The 20,932-nt window shown below is 37.0% G+C and overlaps 1 protein-coding gene across 4 annotated transcripts in view; it reads right to left on the minus strand.

Moving 5' to 3' along the window:
- Nucleotides 1-7,654: 7,654 nt before the first annotated feature.
- Nucleotides 7,655-20,932, minus strand: part of PCDH10 (protocadherin 10) — a 105,766-nt gene continuing 92,488 nt past the window's right edge. Inside the window, exons 5-6 of one of the 4 annotated variants that reach the window (XM_068279829.1) lie at nucleotides 18,238-18,300; nucleotides 7,656-8,911 (exon numbers count right to left, since the gene is read on the minus strand). In XM_068279829.1, coding sequence (XP_068135930.1) covers nucleotides 18,284-18,300 — 17 coding nt within the window. In that variant the 3' untranslated portion in view covers nucleotides 7,656-8,911; nucleotides 18,238-18,283. Of the gene's footprint in view, nucleotides 8,912-18,237; nucleotides 18,321-20,932 lie in introns of those variants that run through there. The other 3 variants (XM_068279803.1, XM_068279812.1, XM_068279821.1) reach the window with 3 other exon arrangements.

Here is a 20,932-nt window from a genome sequence, read left to right on the forward strand (position 1 = left end):
GTGACTGTTGCTGCACAAAATGGCTCAGCATGCCACAGAAAGAGGTGCATAAATTAACTCTAGTCTGATAATATCTGCTTATCCAACATACTTCTAACTTTCCTTTATACCCGCAAACTCAAAGTGTTCCATATTACCACCATTCTTTTTTGTGCTCTATCTGTCAGTTAAGCTCATTTTGAATGCAGTCGGAAAGGGACAGAAAAGGGGAAAACAGACTGTGCCATCAATGTGGTCGGGGACATTACTGTTTTACTTAAAGGAAACCAGAGGCGAAAATAAACTAATGAAATAAACAATTGTATCCATCTTCCTTCTCCTAAAAATGACTTTTTAAAGATATTCCACAGTTGTATTTTATGGTTAAATCTACTTTTTAAGTTTTAACTGTTTTATTGTTTATTCTCAATGACACATTCATTGAAGTATGCCAGAGCTATGAACTATTGACCCTTTTATCTCTTTCATGCTCTCAGAGGCCATTTTCTGCTAGAAAAGTGTTTTATAGTTGGAATTTCTGAGCAGTGAGGGTCACACTGTAGTCACTTCCTGTCTGAGTCAGGACTGAGTCAGCCACTTACATACCTGATATTTAACTCTTTCAGGCAGAGAAAGAAATAAAAGGAACACAGCATAGTTATTTGTGTGCTAGGCCCTGTACATACCCATGTCTATCTTATCATGTCACATATCACTTGGGTATCCTTTAAAATATACGATCAGATACCTATTTTAAGAACTGTTGCACTTTTTTATAACCTTTCAAATCTCAGAGGAAGAGTGGAAACCCTATATTCTTCTGGGGAGTGATACATTTTGAATTTAAGAATAAGAGTGGAAGAGACACAGATATGAAGCAAGAGACAGATGGGGAGACAGAGAAAAGAGGAACAGAGGGGGAAGATGTGGGAGCAATAAATTGTGTTAAGCAGAATTATAGGTGTTATTTTTTACTGCATGATGATAAGAGCCTAATGGAATACATGACATACAATGCATTACGCTCTACTCATCATGCATAAGACTTTATGCATATAATTCTGCTTAACACAGTTTATTGCATACACCTCTTGGGGCCATATGCAATTCTCTTTATCACCTGAGTTTTCACCTAGGAAATAATTTTAACCTTCGATTTTAAATAACTTTCCAGCACTTTTCAACTATAAAAGTACCAAAAAGTAGGTGAAAAAGTACTAACAAAATTATTTTGAGTATTTTCTTGGTTTATGGTGGCTTAAAAGCCATTTTATTGACGAGTTTAAAAATATCACCTAGGAGAAAACTGAGGTGAAAAAGTGAATTGCATATGGCCCTTAGTCTCTAAATCAGAAGGTTGGGCTTTGCATAAAGTTAGAGGCTTGTTAACTAAAAGTCAAGCAAAAAAAATAGCTTTTTTATCAACTTGTCAGCCGTATCAACAAGTGAAGTTCAATAAGAAACATTAATTTGTAATATTTTATATTTCCTGTTTAAAAAATGAATCACATTTTTATTTCAGGAATAAACATTGTAAATAAATAAAATCAAAGTGGTCTATTACTAGCCCAGTGATAAATCACTGCTTCAAGGCTTTCCCACATTTCTACTGAAGCACTGGTTTAAAATGATAGGAATCTTTTTTAAGGAAAAATAGTGATGCAAACTTCTTTCTGCTCTCTTTTAAAGCTTGTTTTGTAGAAAGAATGTTTGAACTATATGAGGTTTCAAGTAATTGTGTTTATAATGTATTGGGAACAGCTAAAAATCATACTAATTAAATGCCCAAGTTGCAGGAGTCTTGACTGAGCAGAAAACTAGCGGAGTTCTGCAAATGCTAGAATAAGCTGCTTACGTTTTCATTTGTACCACGATGAAGCAGTAATATTATTTTATCCTGGTACTTGGGCCGATGCTTCCTCCCTATTTTAGGGTTATTTTCTACAAAAGACATAATTTTTACACAATGAACCTGTGAAACAAGTGTTTAGCGTCTTCTTTAAGGTAAAACCGTCAGACTGAAACTCCATGGCACTTTATACATATTGTCATATACAGTAAAATTAAGTTTGATATATGGAAGGTGACAATGAACTCTCATTACAAAGGACTTGGCCCCTTGAGGCAATATTCACATCCAATCAATGAACAATCTTATCATAATAATAATGGGATTTTCCATTGATTCAAAGTGAATTTTATGGCAGGTTGTTCTCCATCATCGAACAACATGCTAATAAATACTGATTGGTCAAATAGATGTACACACAAACCTGTAGGTTACTTAGGGTAAAGGATCATTTGAAGTTGCCATTCTAAAAGTATGTTGCTTCGGTATTTCCAACTGATGAGCATTTACTGACTTATCAGCTGCCTGAATGTTTGCCCTGGGTTCATGTGAACAAGCTAAGACATGCTAGCTTGCAAGCTGTGAAGCGGAGTCGATGGCTATGTTCTAAAGGTCTTGTTAAGATTAGGTATATTGATGTCATAACTGCATATCTTGCTAATGACAGGATAGCCTTTCAGTGCTCCATCTTCGCTTATCCATGTGTTGTTCTGGTAGCCACCATATTGGATTAAGTTCACAAAACCTGTTCTGTAATCCCAGAGAAATCGTAAAAAAAAACACAAAAAAGTGGGAAAAATCTAACTTGAATATTTGGAGCAACAGCTGGGTGTAGGAAAATCTCATGATAAATCCAGACATTAGAAAACATATTTCCACAATCAATTCCAGAAGAGAAAGGACTGACAGCTCACACAACCACTCAGATCTTAGTTCTGCCCTTAAAGTGTACCTGAAAAGACAAGGTAAAGAATCAATACTTACTTGGGGCTTCCTCCAGCCCCATAAACTCGGTTGCCTCCTTTGCCATCCTCCCCGGTGGCTCTGTTCTTCTGTAATAGCTCCCGGTAATAGGGCTTCAGCCACACCATTTGGGCCGCACGTGCACAGAGTACTGTGTAGATAGTACTGCATATACGCAGGACGCTCCTGGTGAAGGAATTACGATGGGAGCGTGCAAATGGCCCGACTGATGTGACTATAGACCTATTACCAGGGGCTGTTACAGAGGAACAGAGTCAACGGGGAGGACGGCAAGGGAGGCAACAGAGTTCATAGGGACGGAGGAAGCCCCAGGTAAGCATTGATTCTTTAGTTTACGTCCTCTCAGGTTCACTTTAATATAAAACGGAACTTGCATTTAAATCCTCTAGGTCAAGCAAAAGGCAACAGTTACCCTCCTTTCTCCCTTTCTCTTCAGTAACAGTTAGTCTCTAAAAACGAACCTAGTATAAGGTATTTTCATAAAAGATAATATAAAACATGTTGACAATAAGGAAACATTTTATGGCATTTTAAACATTCACAAAAAGCTTCAAAGTGTTTACACAACCTATACTGTAGTTCAGAATCAAGAAAAATAACGCTGCAAGTAATAAGAAAGGATAACTAAAGTCAAGATGTCTAAAGACTGTTGTTCTTTCTTTATTGCAAAAGGCTATTGGATTTTTGAATGATGTCACTAGTTTAAGGTATAATTTGCATGTATCTATGACATTGGCTGACAAATAATTGCACAGGACACATACAAACAAGACAACAGAGCTGGATATAGTAATTACTCAGCAACGCAAAAGTAATATTTTTGAATAATGTGTAGAAAAGAATAACCATGTAGATAAAACAAAAACAAAAAACAAAACAGTTTTTGATTGCTACAAGAAAAATTAAAACTATATTGAATCCTGGAAAACGGCAAACCTTGTGAGCTTTATATATACAGCATTTAGGCAGTCTAAATGTGGTGTTGAAATATGCTCTGAATAATAAATTGTACTTTCATAGATATACACCATGTTTTAATATCCCTATAGTATTTGGCCTTGTAATATCTGAAATAACAGATACAACAAACAAACACACAGATATAAAAAAAAGCAGAACTGTGTGATTTACAACAATTTTACAACCAATTCTGAAAACTGTATTTAAAGCTTGTAAAACAAAATAGCTGAAACGTGGATAATACCAGCAGCTTTGAATTTATGGTAATACTGCTAACCCTGGTGTACCTTGTGGAACTTTTTAATCATAAAATCCATTAAACATTATGAAGCTAAATTTATATTTATCATTGTTTTAAAAAATATTGCTGGTATAATCAAAATTTCTTTATATATAAGCACCTTTTTCCTTAGGCTTTTTTTTTGTTTGTTTTGGTGAGAGGGGTTATCATTTAAAACATTATTTGCAAATGTACCAATTCTGTGTAAATGCATAAAATAAAATACTAAAAACGTAAATAGCAATAACCTACAAATCACCAGAAAACACATAATTGCTGTGATGTGCCAAATATGCACATAAGTTATGATTACCAGAATATCGAAAAGAGTCTCTGTACCACAGTGATTTGGACTGAAATAGAGGCAAAAGGCCACATAAATGTGTTTATTTACATAAAATAAATCTGTATGGCGATAATAATAATTATAATAGTAATACAAAAAATAAATTTGGAGAATACTGTACCTGAATTACACTAGGCAAACTCAATTCATACTATTTTAAAGTTTGCATCTTATGCAAATGTACAGGTATTACACAAAGAAAGTAGTGTTAGCCTAATTTGATCTGTTTTGCTTTCTCGTTTATTCTCAGTTTCTGGTTGCTATGTTGTTTGTGACTCATTAGTCAATTATTTTTACCTTTTTTTAAACTGTACAGAAAATAACAGAGACTAAAAGAAAGATGAAGAGTAAACATAAGAAGGAAGAGAGTGAGATAGCAAAATTAATGTATGCAAAATAAATGTATTTCAATTTTTAGGATTTTCTGAAAAAAATAGTTTATCAACTCCTATGCTATCAATGACAATTGACTGTACATTTGCTCCTACTAAAGTGTATTCACTCTCCTATAGACCTTATATGAAACACTTCATATATACGCTTCTTCATTGCTATATAAATTACTCAATTTTTTGCTGTCAGCATTAGTTCCGGTTTAAATAATACGTTGCTAAGGAATTTTGTATACTAATACCCACTCAGCTTCTAAAGCTACAAAATGTCCATTTGAATTTCTGGAAAATTATGATTTCATGTTACCTTTTTGACCAATGACAAATGGGAATAAGTTCAATACAATCATTTTGGTCATTTGGCTTTTGTTTAAATTTGAAAGTGTATGTTGCTCTAATGGCTGAATTTTTAAGGCAAAGCCAAATTCATATCTATTCTTCATATAAACATAAGATAAAGTACTACAGCTTACAGAATATTAAAGGATACCCAAAGTGACATGTGACATGATGAGATAGACATCTGTATGTACAGTGCCTAGCACACAAATAACTATGCTGTGTTCATTTTTTCTTTCTCTGTTTGAAAGAGTTAAATATCAGGTCTGTACGTGGCTGACTCAGTCCTGACTCAGACAGGAAGTGACTACAGTGTGACCCTCACTGATGAGAAATTCCAACTATAAAACACTTTCCTAGCAGAAAATGGCTTCTGAGAGCGAGAAAGAGATAAAAAGGGGAATTTCTTATCAGTGAGGGTCACACTGTAGTCACTTCCTGTCTGAGTCAGGACTGAGTCAGCCACTTACATACCTGATATTTAACTCTTTCAGGCAGACCAAAAAAAAAGGAACACAGCATAGTTATTTGTGTGCTAGGCACGGTACATACATATGTCTATCTCATCATGTCACATCGGGTATCCTTTAAGCATCTAACATTTATGTACTCTGCCTTATAGCATTTTATAATTTAGGACTTAACCAAATGTGTAAATTGTTGCTATGACTCAGGGCCACACTGGCTTTTAGACAACTGAAAATTTAGAAAATGACTCTAAGTGATATATGGACTGCAAATGTATGCTAAGTTCAACCAAATTTACCAATGACTAAGTAAAAACAGGCCAATTTGAAAAAGATCCTTAAACTTCAATATGGTTGGATTTATCCACAAATTGCCCAGTTGTTAAATTTTCTGACAGCTAGTCAACTTAATAAATATTATAAAACTTAATTTTCAAGCCCCTCATTGCTTTTTTTTAAATACTATGCACCAGAATTAACCCTGGTTAACTGCTTCTGGACCAGCCAAATTGAAATCTATGCCCTGCTTGGGACCTGTTAACCCTGCCAGGGCATGCCATTAGCGCGCAGCACGGACCTGCCGCTACTGACAATTGCACCGCTCTCCTGCCACTGAAAGCTACTCCCCCTGCCATCACTTTGACAGCAGAATTCTGTGAGCCAGTCAGGAGCAAATTTCATTGGCTCCTGACCCTGTAATCACAATAAGCCAATCACATTGGCTCCCAGCGATCACAGGGTCAAGAGCTAATGAAATTGCAAGAGTGACGGGTTCATGCAGCGAGATGTCGTTGAGTCCTGGTTTTTTTTTTGTACCAGCAGTCTCTAGCCCTTAGGGGTCAGAGACTACTAATACTCAAGTGGTTAGGAATCTTACTGCCCCCAAAGTTGTTTTCAGTAATAATAAAAGATAAGGTAGTTAGTAAAATAAGTGTTTCCCCTCTTTATATTTAATATAAATAAACTGCATATTATGTACACAACCCCAACCTTCAGTCAGAAAATGTGTTTCCCAAACTATCCACTTTAATTTTAAGTCTATGTCTTCCTGGATAATTAAACCATAGAGTGGCTATATATGTACAGCAGGAAGTATAAAAGAGATGCACTATTTACCTTATTTCCTGCTATATTCCTCAATATGAAATAAAATGATTTCAGTTAATGAAAGTCATGGGATTATTGAAAAGGGCTTAGCAAGATGGTACCCTAAAAAAAACTTTCTCTGAACCGCAGTAGTATGGCCTTCCAAATAACCCAAATTCAAAGTGCACATAAATGGCAGGGTACAGTTAATTATAGAAAATAAACTATATTGATATATGAGAATATTCATTGCCTGTGCTTACCATACACTTCATGAAAAAGGTAAATTATACATGATTAAAAGATAGGACATTCTTTTCCATCTACCTTCTATGAGTAATTTGTATACTTAAATATGTATACTTCTCAATTCCAGGAATGCATATTTTGCTACCTCTGAAATACATTATCTAAACCGTTTTACCTCAAACCCAACTTTGATTAAATATGTGACTAATCACCATCCATACTTAGTACAATACTTATCACATTTTCCAAAAATGTTTCCAACATAGTCTTACTGTTAAATATCATTTTATGTATGAATAGCCACTTAAGTTAAAAAAGAAACCTATGACTAAGATGCAAAAGCAGGAGAGCCAGAGGCTGTAATGACCTGACCCACATGCCTTCATATTGGCCACAAAACTAGAAACTGAATTAAAGCTATCGCTATAAAAAACAAATTGTGTTTGGTTTGACATCTAGCAAATGACACAGATCTGGACACAAAAAAAAAAAATTGACAAAACATTGCAAAAAAACGCACTGGGATATGAAAAAAGTAAAATAAAAATAACAACATTTTAATATTTTGATGACATTTGAACCTTCTGACATGTAAAAGTTAAATTTAAAATGATTGTCCTTAATGAGCCACTTGTCTTTAATAAAACATATTACTCTCCATATATATATATAGATATATTACAATTTTACCATGAAAAAATATTATCATACACACATATAATATTGAAGTGTTTAATAATGTGAAATGGTCATAACTTCAATCTTGCTGTGTAAAAAATGAATTGGAAAACACTATGTTTCATGACTGGTCTATTAAAAAACATTTCTAGGCAAGATTAGAAGATATATATATATTTCAAGTTTCCACAAAACTATGCTAGAGAAAGATACGTGTAAGTTATATGATTTGGGGCTAGTTTTTTTTCAAAATAGTAATCTTCAGATACATATTTTACATTTTCAAACTGTACAGAATAACCATTGTTGTTTTTAACAACATTTACAGATCAATTCTATTTTTTAATTTTTTTTTATAAAACATATTTGTAAAATTAAAATCCACAGGATAAAGTAAGGAAGATCAAAATATGCCTTAATAGGACATAGTGCTCAATGTTGAAAGCTGCATCTTTGGTATTTAAAGTTCCGTACAAATTGATGTAGCTTACAGCTTATTTTGATATGGTGAACAGGAATTGGTCCAAATCCATAATTATGAAACACTATTTAATAATTATATTAACAATAAATAATTTAGGACCTGAATTACATTATTATTATTTTATCTCATGGGCGGTATGAATTCATTTATAAATCAACTAAATTGTACCACTTTTTCAGAAAAATTATATAATATATATATTTTATATTTATTTAGAAGCTTTGAAATAGTACAGTAAACACTTTGCAACACGGTGTATAAACTACAGAATGTCTTTGATATTCCATGGGTCTGTGGATAAACAATATTTTTATGACCCATAGGTGAAAAAAAAAATAAACATGATCACAAACTCTCTGGTAAAGTTTGGATAATTTGGGAAACACTTGATCACACAAAAATAATATAAAACAGTCAAGTTGAAAACAGTGATATTGCATTTGTAATGCAGGTTCTATCTGTACGATTGGCTTCTTGTGGTGAATATAAACATCTAAAGGGCTCAGTGACATTTTTTGGAGAAAGAAAGATATATAGTGCTGTAAACAGGCACACACTGATAACTGAGGCAAGATCAGTCACCTCCACAGTTTCCACAGTTCTCCTTCACATTTCAACTCATTTCTCAGGCCTGCTGAGAGCAGAAAGGTCCTTAGATTGGCCACATCTTCAGCAGCAGACTAATAATCCTTCTGGGGCACCACACTAGATGGCCAGGATAATGAAGTTGAAAAGTTGATGCTTTTGTTGGTCAACTTGTGCAAATCATGCTGCTTCAGTTAAGTCCAGTAGATTTGACTAGCATATCCTTTTCCGTGCTGTAAATAGAAAGAGAACATGTAGTTATTTCTTGTACATAATATTGATATGTATTTACATGTATTTATGCTTGAAAAAAATCTGTTTTCCCTTTTGATGTTGCATGTATATAGCTTTCTGTACCACCAGCCTGCAAACTAACAGGATGTAAGCCCGATGAAGGCTGCAAGGCCAAAAGCTTGCTTATTCTTATTCATTTTTAGTTAGCCAATAAATGGTATCATCATGATTTAAAACTTCATAATTTGTGTATGTGGTATATTTTCACCAAACAAATGTAGAAACATAAATGTTCAATCTATACCAGTAAGACTTTTTCTACTTAAAATATAATATGCTAAATTCAAATAGAATAATATTACTATGATTAAAGTTTACCGAAGACATATTTTCGTTGTTATTACTAGGCCTATATATGCACACACACAATCTCTCACACACACACACACACACATACACTGCACGGTGTCATTTTCGGGGTATGTGGTCCATATATATATTAGAAGAAAATGCACAATCAAATTGGGATGTTGGGATATACATTTATCATATACAGCATATTCTGGTACCCAATACAGGTTGACATATACAAGATGCTACGCAAGGATTCTGATATATAGGTATACAGATAGGCATTCTATATGATCCTGGGATATCTTTTTATGGAACAAACATATTTCTCTTGTAAAGATGTTGCCATAAAAAAGCTACTATTCAGTTTAATACATAACATATTCAAATAGAATCCTACTTTTTTATACCAACCATTAATAACCTAGGTTCCATGGACGATCTCTGAGAAACCTCCAGGGGTTCCATGGCTGCAGTGTGGGTGGTGTGAGCCTGGCAGGGGGGGGGGGAGAGAAGTCTTATACCTACTTGTTCTGCCCTTTGTTATCTTATCACCTTATTCTATTTATTTATTTCTCTGATTGTTTTTCTGTCCTGAGTCTTGGTTTCTCACATCTCACCATACCATAACCAGCATAATGGTCATGTGGCTGTTTCATCAGGTGACCACTGTGTTGTGGTAATGAACCAGTAAGGTTCTGAGACTAGGACTCAGGAAATAGACAGAAGTATGAGTGCTATACTGATTTATGCCTGTTTGTGGAGAAATAGGGAGCCCTACAATGGGGAACCCACTATAATAGACACTTAATAAAGAGGCACTGTATTAGGAGGAGCACTATAGTAGTGAAGACTGTGATAAATTCACTATAGCAGAGACAAAGGAGCATTACATTGGGGCCACTATAACCCTCTGCACTAGTTCACTCTTTCAGATTTTCATTTGTAGTAAAGGTGAAAAGAGGACTTTAGTTTTACTCCCACAATTTTCACATTGAGTTCGGGTGCATACACACATCCAATTTTGAATGACCATGTAGAATAAGAGCTTACAAACACAATCTGTTCATAGTATTCAAAATCTATTGGTCCTCACACTATGTGGAAGTGGTAAAATTAGTCTATTATTGGCCAATACAAATTGGATCAGTACACGCCCTTAAGCCTAGCACACACTTTTAATTATGGTTGGCCAATCATTGACCAATTTTTCCACCTCCATGTAGTATGAAGGTTTACACACCATCTGTGTATAGTATTCAATATCTGTTGAACCTCTTACTATATAAAGGTGATAAAATTGGTCAGTATTGGCCAATCATAATTGAAAGTGTGTACCAGGCCTTAGAGTTAGGATTAGATATTGCATTAGGATTAAACAACTTTGAGCTGTGTCTCTGCTTATCACACAAGGTATTGTTAAGCCTCGTGACACGCAAAATGAAATTCGGCCCAAGCAGTTATTTAGGATGGCATCTGTTGATAATGTAGTATGTGTACAGGGGCCCCCAATGGCTCAGCCAGTGATTGACTCGGTGGATCTCTCCACTCACCCCACTTGCAGTGTAATGCACACTGAGCGCCTCTACATCTGTCCTCCTCCAGCTGCATAGAAACAGAACTTCACTAGCTTGCAGGCTAGTGACACATCTGTAAAGACTCTGCCCTGCAATGTTGCCCAAAACATAAATATCCTGCACATGTGTATGAGGCTTTAGGGGTGTCGTTAGTGTCTCTGGCCATGACACACCAGCAAGAGAAGGACAGTATGTGAACAAACCTTATGTACAAAGCTGAAAACATCAAGTTCTGCTGATAACTGTTTAGTAGGGATGCTCATTCGGATTTCGCGGAATTGAAATATCCGAATTTCCAATCGGTAATCCAAATTTCTGAGCGGGACTCGGAAATCGGAAAACGGAACTCGGAAAACGGATTTCTGCAGAAATACTGCATTACTGCAATTCAGTAATTCTAGCCCAATCACAGAACTCCAAATCAATGGACCAATCAGAGAATGCAGAAACAACTTGGAAATATTTGGCCAATCAGAGAATGCAAAAAATTACAAAAAAAACTACTCGTAAATCAGAAATCCGAACTCGTAAATGAGATTTCTGTAGAAATGCTGCATTACCACAACTCGGTAATTTTAGCCCAATCACAGAACTCAAAATCAATGGACCAATCAGAGAATGCAGAGTCAACTCAGAAGTATTGGGCCAATCAAAGAATGCAAAAATGACCCAAAAAAACACTACTCAGAAATCCGAACTCAGAAATCGGAAACCAATCGGAAATCCGCAAAATCTGTAATCGGCAATAGCGGAAATCGGAATTTCTGCGGGAATCGGAAATTGACATTTCCGACCATCCCTACGGTTTAGTGCTTAATAGGGAAAACATGGGGATATCACATGAGTTCAAGAAACACTGGGAATGAAATCATGTAAACATTGCATTTTCTATAAAAAGGTGCAATGTAAATTATAAAAAACAAAAATGCAAAAAACACAAAGAAGCAGTATAAGTTTATTTGTGAATTCAGGTTTGAGAAAACTAATTTGCTTGGCCCTACCAGGCTGCAAGTAGCTCAATTTAAGCATGCTTTTCAGAGACAAATTAGTAAATAGGGACCAATTAATGTTATATGAAAATAGTGCCTTGTTATAGTATAAGAAGAGATATTCTAAACCCAGCTATCGCTGATGTCTTCTGCACGAAGTGTGAATTTTTATAATATTCATTGCACACTATTTGAGAATGATGATTTAGTAATCAACACCATTCAGTCTGTAGTATAGTCATATAAAGGCATATGTTGATCTTGTACTGCATGTAAAAGATGCAGTGAAGTGGTTCCCGAGCCTCTAATTGGGGAAAATGAAAATACAAGCTGATTAGAGATAAGTGGATCAGTTTACAGTTCAAGCAAATTATTGCTTGTATTATGAGTTGAAGTTTAAAGCAGATTGTAATTATATATATTCATTTAATTTAACTTATCACCATAAAGTAATGAAGACACTTCCTCAGAAATGTCCAACATTATGATTTTGAGGATTACATCAAAATTTCAAGCAAAGCAATAAATGTAATGGTTCCCTTTCTGCAAACGAAGATCAATATAAAAATGTCAGAGGCCAAAATAGATCCTGCAAACCAGGCCTGGATTTACTGTTAGCTAAGTGGCATAAGTCCGAATGGGGTGTTGCTACCCCATTCATTTAGGCCCGGTTCACATTGCGTTTTTGAGCCTTAAGGATCCGGTGAGCGGATCCGGTCTCCGCTTCACCGGATCCGGATGGCTTTTCCGTGGTCCTGTTCACCTAGTGAAAACGGATCTGATCAAGGGTTGAACGGATCCAATTTCACTCAGCAAATACATACCTAATATTCTGCAGCAGCTGGCAGTAGAGGCTTCCTCTTCTTCCACTGTGATTACACAGCGCGTCATGTGACTAGTCACATGACGCGGAAGAAGACGGAAGCCTCTGCCGCCGGCTGCTATGGTGTGTATAAACCCCCCCTCGCCCACCCGCCCAGCTGCTGCACCCTCCCCTCACCCTCCCGTCGCTAGATTCGCGTCGTTGCATGCCGCCATCCCCCATAGAACGGTCTGTTTCTTCACTAGTGTGAAGAAACGTTCCGTTTTCCATTGCCCCCAATGCTGCTGCATTTTTTGTCCGGATCCGTTCCGCTGGGCAGAACGGTCCGGAAAATTAGGGCCTGCAGCAATTTTTCAATCAGCGGACCGGAATGTACGGAACGTATCCGTACCAACGAATGCATGTGAATGGGTCCATAGGTTAACATTGGATCCATTCACATCCGTTACATTTGTACAGTATACGTTCCGGTTCCGATCCACAAAAAACGCTAATGTGAACCAGGCCTTAGACTGTAAGCCCACAAGGGCAGGGCTCTCTCACCCTTTTGTGTCTTGGAATGTTATTCATTTCATAGCTCACACTCTGTTATACATTTTATTTATCAGATTTCATCTGTCATTGTAATCACCAGTTCTGTATTTTTGTACCAGTGTCCATATTTAATGTATATCATTGTCTGTATCATTATGTATCCCTTGTTTGTTTTCCTACTTTGTACAGTGCCACGGAATATGTTGGTGCTTTATAAATAAATAATAATAATAATAAATAGAAATGGCCGAATTTGCAAACAGACATTTGCAAATTTTTGCCATGAAAATTTGCAAAACAATCATTCAATTGGACATTGGGCTCTGGGGGAGAGGGGGAGACCATAGACCATGTGGGCTAGTGTAGCTCAGGCTGCGGAGCCCCATATGGTCTGGGCTCCACAATCTGGCTATCCCACCTGCATGGGTGACAAGGGGCTCGATTCACAAAGCGGTGCTAACCCAGTTAGAGACTTTAGGCGTGATAACCATTGCACCACACTGGTGAAAACCCAGTTTAGGCGTGGTAAGTTTAGGCGTGATAAGTTTAGGCATGATAAGTTTAGGCATGCTAAGTTTAGATACGTTTAGATTGCTTGCAAAGTCCCGCACGCAAAGCAGCGCCATTAAACTCTATGCGAAGTGCACCAGACTTCAGCTGTGCACTGCGGTGCTCACCCAGTTGGTGCTTAAACTTATCATGCCTAAACTTATCACACCTAAACTTAACATGCCTAAACTTATCACACCTAAACTTATCACACCTAAACTTATTATGCCTAAACTGAGTTTAGGCATGATAAAGGGCTTTTCACCAGCGTGCTAACTGTTAGCACCGCTTTGTGAATCAGGCCCAAGGTGTGAAAAATGCTTGGGAGTGGGGAATCATACATATTTTTGTAACTTTAACTGTGATTTAGGCATTACATTTTTTTTTGTAAGAAATGATGTGGAGTCGCCCCTCTCAAGCCTTTTTAGCCCCTTGTCACCCATATAGACTGGGATAGCCAGATTGCGCAGCCTAAGCTATACCAGTCCCACATGGTCCATGGTATGGCGGAGGTAGCGTTCGGGATTTAGAATCCATGGATGTGGTGCAATCAGGTGAAAACCCAGTGGCACCAGTGCAGCTTTTCGGACTCACTGGAAAGTGTAAACACAAAAGGGGAAGGAGCGCTCACAGTGTGTACTGCTAACAGGGGGCCAGCACTGGAACAAGGGGACCAGAAGAGCTTTCCCTCTCCATAGGTACGTTTCTGAGTTCTTTCTTTAAACATCACTTCAGTGTTGCTTTAAAGCATATGACAATTAGAAATTGAAAAAAAAAAACACTTTACAACTTTTTACTTTCAAGGAAATCTTCCTAACGGTATAAAGTACCCCGTTCCAACCAACAACTGCCTTTATAAAAATGAACCCGTACTGTTGTGCATTTACTACATTTATACTAGAAATATTTTGTTTGCACATTTTATGCATATTGCATGCTTTCCCTTTGCAGGTACTAAATGAACATTTTTAGCAAAAGAGACTGTACATGTATGTGTGGAACTCTGCCAGCCCACAAAAATACCAAGAAAATACATTCTAAGAAATAAAAAAAAAATCTTAATGTTCTTCATCATAATTTTAGTCATACAAGCTGTCCGATCGTATTTCCCATTTTTAAGTGCTGGATTTTTTTGATCAATTTTTATGAAAATTGAATGGTGTAGGTTGTATTGTCAATTTCCTTATACATACCCCCAAGCAATTTTCTCAGCATTTTCAATCTTTTTTTTTTTTTGTCATAATTGGATAAAGATTGAACACACCTGTGGTATATTGGTCAGATTTTTTTAATTTTACAATCAATCAGAAAAACTGATTGTAAACCTTGAATTGAAAACATAATTTAAAAAATTGTATGGTGTGTGGCCACCTTAAAGGCTCATGCACATGTCGAACTTAATTCCCAACCAACTGCATAGCATGAGCAACCGCACAACAAGTTGTTTACACAACAAATACGTACACACACACCAACAAACTAAACAACCAACTCACTTGAATGCTATGCATGCAAACTAAACATCGAACTGCACAACATGTCAGCATTCAAAAACAACAAAGTTGTTCAAAAGACTTGTACACATGTTCCAACCTGTATGGTAGCTGGGCACTGGGTAGATTGATCCACTGGTTGGATCTGGTAAACAACCTGTTATCAGTTGGTGATCTGGTTGTTTGCCAGCCATACACACACCCAACTATCTTCCAACAGACCAAGTTTGAAAGATACTTGGATGATTGTTGGGACATGTGTATGGCTAGATTAGTAAGGTTTAAGAATGAACGAGAGAGGACAGTTTATGTTCTTTGTTTATAGTTTTCATAAAATGCATAACAACGTTAAGTGATCAAGAATGTAGTAATACACTCTACAATGCCTGGACAGTCTAGATTTGGAGCAACAAAATAAAATTATTTAATTACCAAGTGAGACAATAGCATACTTTGCAATGAATGAACACTTAGCATGGACAGCAGGTCACAGAGTTCTGAAACGAGAACTGCTGGTGACTCATTAATTAGAATCGGCAAGCCAGGTATGTTGTCTGCTATGATGCCATCTGCTATTTATACTTCTATTTGTAAAAATAAATTGATACATAGCCAAGAAAACATGTTATTAACTGGAGTAAATTGATATATGTTTAACAGAAAAAAATAGAGGTCTGAATAATAATCCACTTCTTGTTATGTCTCACATGGAAGAAATGTTTTTAATATTTAAACAACTTATCTATAAAAGTTTTTTTTTTGTATGTTCTTTCTCTGCAGCTCCCTCATATTTATCAAGTGGCAATAAATAGGAGAGGGCAGACAACACTGCCACTTGTTCGCTGCAGGCACTAGAAGACAGCTCCCTGTAGCTGCTTAACATGCAGCAAAGATTCAACACCTGAACAACATTGCTTGACTTTGTCAAGCTGAAAATGGCGAATGTCAGTGCAGATTAATGGGAGAAGGCGTCAGCCGATGCTGCCCTTACATCGTATCACATTTTATTGCAGTTTTTGCATCTATTGAATCTTGTAATTTTTTGTGAACAAAAAACAATTCAAAGCTTTTCAATGGCTTTTTACTCTGCTGTACACACACAAATGAACCTTTGCATTTTGTTGCTTTATATACATGTGGTAAAAAGCAATAAACTGCATTTTTTTAAAAGTGTTCTTCATCATTTTATACATAGGTCCTTAAACTCTTGCGTATCAGTGGTCTCTAGCCGCTTAAGGACCACAGACTGCTGGTACCACAAAACTGTGCTTATCGATAAATCGCACATACTCATCGCTCTCGCCGGTCACACCACCCTCCCATCACCACAGAACCCTCTCTCTGCCATCTCTATGACAGCAGAGCTCTGTGCACTGGTCAGGAGCTGCTTTCCTTAGCTCCTGACCTTGTCCATCAATGTAAGCCGTTGTGATTGGCTAACAGTGATTACGTGGCCAAGTGCCAATCGAATTGGCTCCTGACCGGCTCATAGAGCTCTGCCATCATATAGACGGCTGAAGTGCAGCGGGAAGAGATGATATGATTGGCAGTGGTGGCGGGAGTGTGCGGTGAGGAAGTTGAAATCTACGTCCTATCAAAGCCGCCCAGCCGTCAGCAGGGCATAGATTTCAACCAACACAGTCCAGAAGGAGTTAAGTATGATGTAGGCTTGCTAGTACACTGATACAAACTTGGATACAGCACACTTAGAGAAAATTATGCCATGTAGCACTGTACAAAAAATAGTAAAGAATGTGAATTATAAACAGACAATATAAAGTACATGACACAGGAGCAGCACATCCAATTCATAAACATCAATATTCAGCAAACTGGTTGTAAACTATTGATCAAAGTGTTGCATTGCATACTAATTTCTCATCTGATTGCAACAAAAGTGCTATATCTGCCACTCTACGTAATTTAGTAATTCTGAATACAGTACAAAACCACACCTCTGCCAGTCAATTTGCCACTGATGAGGTTCACATTTTTTACCCTCCTGACTGTCACTCTCATCAACCATTGGAATTTAGGTTAACACTGACTGTGGACCATACCCTATTCTAGGTGATAAATAGTTGCAGTTTGCTAAATACTTATCACCTGGCCTTCACCTGAAGATTACTGGATAGTCCAATAAATGACTTCATTTGTGCAATGGCTGAAAATAAAGAGCATTACTCAGGAGAATAGTAGCTATTTGCTTAAGCTTTGCTCCTGTGTGCTGAGCAATAGGGAGTGACGTTTTCTGCTGTGCTGCCCTACTGCCTTGCTCCTTCAGGAGATGCATGTGCACCCATCGCTGTCACCTGACATCCATTGCTATAGCCAACAGGCTCCAAGGCACTTACCCACTGTTCGCCACAACATGCTAGGCCCTGCTGGAATCATCCCGCCCCATCAAATCCTATCACTTTGTGCCACTCTTTGGACCTGCTGCAACCACTGCCACTGATCTACATTCCTTCTTCTAACACAGGAGCCCCAGGAAAAGCATATTTGAAGCTCTCACCAGGGGTCCTCATTCAATAATCCTGATTCTCATTGGTTCATTTGGAAGGTGATTTTCAAACTCGCCAGGACTTAACCCTGGCAAGTTAAGTACTAGGTTCTGACTCTATATGTATTGTATAACGCTCACAATAAAACATCATTATGCAATGCACGTTCTGTAATTTAATATGCACACATGAAGCAGGAACAATTGTTATACAATGTGTGTGTTTTCACACATTTCATCCTGAAAGGAACTGTAAAGCATAATATGATCTATTACAATGCAGAGATGTGAACATGCCCATCCAATAGCATGGGCAGTGTATTAACATGTGGCCACACAGCACAAGGCAATGAACGATTTTGATGAATCTGTTTGGAATGTTTGGATTGGCTGGTCACTGTGTATGTAGCTACCTTAAATCAATCCTATAATATCAGAATTTATTGATTTGATCTGTCAGATCAACAAGTATTTTTTTTAAAAAACTAGTTAGTGTAAGAACCTACCTAGAAAATGCATTCACATTATATCCAGTCAGGTACCCCTCATGCTTCACAGTTTTTGGTCATCTAATGGTTCAAAGAAAAAACTTAAATACAGAAAAAAGGCAGGACCACTTATTAATTATTTTTATTGACATATGATTAAGCAATGTTTCATTTGACACAATAAAAACCAACACTGAGAGAAGCGGTTACAAATACTCTAGTATATGGGTTTTACAACATATGGCCCTTATTCAATTCACTGTTTCCTCTTATTTTTTACACTTTATCTATAAAATGCCTCTTAAAAAGAAACTCCAACCTAGAATTGAACTTTATCCCAATCAGTAGCTGATACCCCCTTTTACATGAGAAATATAATGCTTTTCACAAACAGACCATCAGGGGGCGCTGTATGACTGATTTTGTGCTGAAACCCCTCCCACAAGAAGCTCTGAGTACAGCGGTACTCTGGGCAAACTGCCACAATGTAACAATGTTCACAGACAGGAATTAGCTGTTTACAGCTGTCTCTAACAGCCAAAACAGCTAGGAGCAGCTACATAACCTGCCCACAGTAACAATGTCACCATGTAATAAATGTCAGAATGTAAATCAGGGAGAGGAAAGATTTTACAATGATTAAACACTAACTAAATCATTTATACATAATTATGGTAAAAAATGAAGCACTTTTTTTACTACATTATTTTCACTGGAGTTCCTCTTTAAGCCACCAGCAAGCAAGAAAATACTCAAAATAATTTTGAAGGTACTTTTTCACCTACTTTTTGGTACTTTTTTCAATAGCAGAGTGATGAAAAGTTATTTTAAACAAAACATGAAAAATGATCTCCTAATAGAAACTTAAAGGAAAAATATAAATTAAACAAGGGTCACAGTTTTCAGTGGAAAAATTAGCACTTGTTCCTCTTTTGCTCTCCTAACTCTAACCAATTCCATTACTTTCCATAACATAAAATCTCATTGTTTGGCACATTTATAATTCTTTTTTTCTTCTGTGTTTTCTCCTAGGTGATATTTTTCATCTTCTATTCAGAGTAACTTTTTTTAGCATCTTGCAATAGGAAAAATACCAAAAAGTAGGTGGAAAAGAACATTCAAAACTATTTGAAGTATTGTTCTTGCATGCTGGTGATTTAAAAGACATGCTATGGACAAAAGGGCCGGATTTCTGGAAAGACCACACAGACGTGGGCTTTGGGTGACTGCAGGCCGAGGGGGCACCTGGACATGAAAGACGGGCTACTACATATGAAAGACAAGGGTGAGAATTGTGAGCAAAACATGAAAAAGAAAGCTGATGCTCAAGGGAAATGGCCATGAAGAATGTGGCTGTACATGGAATGGGAGGGGCACTGCAGCACAAGAAAGGGGAGTCACAACATACTTGGCCTAAGGACACAAAAAGTATAAATCCAGCCTTGATTGACAAGTTTGAAAATATCACGCAGGAGAAAAAGTGAACTGTATATGGGCCCTTACGTCTAACTTTACTTCCCACCATTAAGCTCACACACACACACACACACACACACACACACACACACACACACACACACACACACACACACACACACACACACACACACACACACACACACACACACACACACACACACACACACACACACACACACACACTCTCTACTGTCTAGTGTTGTTGTTTGACTTCTGCAATGTGTGGTTCAGAACCCGAACACATACATTTAGTGCCATTTCAGCATGGATGGATGCATTTTATTTTACCATATTTTCTCCTTCTAACCTTAGAAGAAGGAAGTATAAAGTGTACCCTGTCCTGCTGAATGCGTGTGTTCAGATTCCAAACCATGCATTGCCAAACTTGAACAACAACACAACTCCCGTCTCATTTGTCATTGAGACTAAATGGCATGAATATAGATGGCAGATGTTAAAAACAAGCACTTTTTTTTAATCGTGCAGTATTACCATGACAAAATTCTTCCACTTAAAGCCCACATAATTTAAAAAAGGAACTGATGAGATGAGCAATTGTAGCTATAGTCCTATAAATGATGGGTTTTGTAATGTTCATTCCTCTTTCATTCAGACAAAACTTAAACTATTGAACTTTTTATTTATTCTTTGCACTTACAAGTGTGTCTCAGGTGCACAAGAGTTTTATTACCTCTAATTAGTTATTAATGAGAGTTACACTGCAGTCATACTGCAGTCCAACTGCAGAAAAGCTGTGGTTTTATAAACCTTGCCTAGCTTAGGTACATTTTTATGCATTTACTAGGACACGTTTATTAACATTTTTCATTAAAGCTAGTTTTGAAATAAAACATACTTTTCTTTTTCAAATTCAAAGGGGAAAAAACTGCTGCATTTACATTTTTTTCATTTCTCATTTTTCCTAAGCGCTCTTCAGCTGTGCCCCCCACCCCCCACCAACTGATCTGAAGCTATTTTAGGTTGTCAGTAAGAAGAGAGGTGTGGCTTCAGCTGACAGGGCTATCACTATGAATTTCATACCTAAAGGTAGAAAGGTTCAAAATCGCTGAATGTGAGCAGGCAGCTATCAGTTCATGAGAATGTCTGATGGGGCAGACAGAGATGAAGAAAGTGCTATGCTGTTTCTAATAGTTATAGTTCTAATAGTTCTAAGTTAATCTCTAATCAGAAGGTAGGCAAAGTCAGGTGACGTGTGCTGAGAGGAAAGGTCTGG

Source organism: Hyperolius riggenbachi, chromosome 1 (assembly GCF_040937935.1).
Source record: "Hyperolius riggenbachi isolate aHypRig1 chromosome 1, aHypRig1.pri, whole genome shotgun sequence".
Lineage (NCBI taxonomy): Eukaryota > Metazoa > Chordata > Amphibia > Anura > Hyperoliidae > Hyperolius > Hyperolius riggenbachi.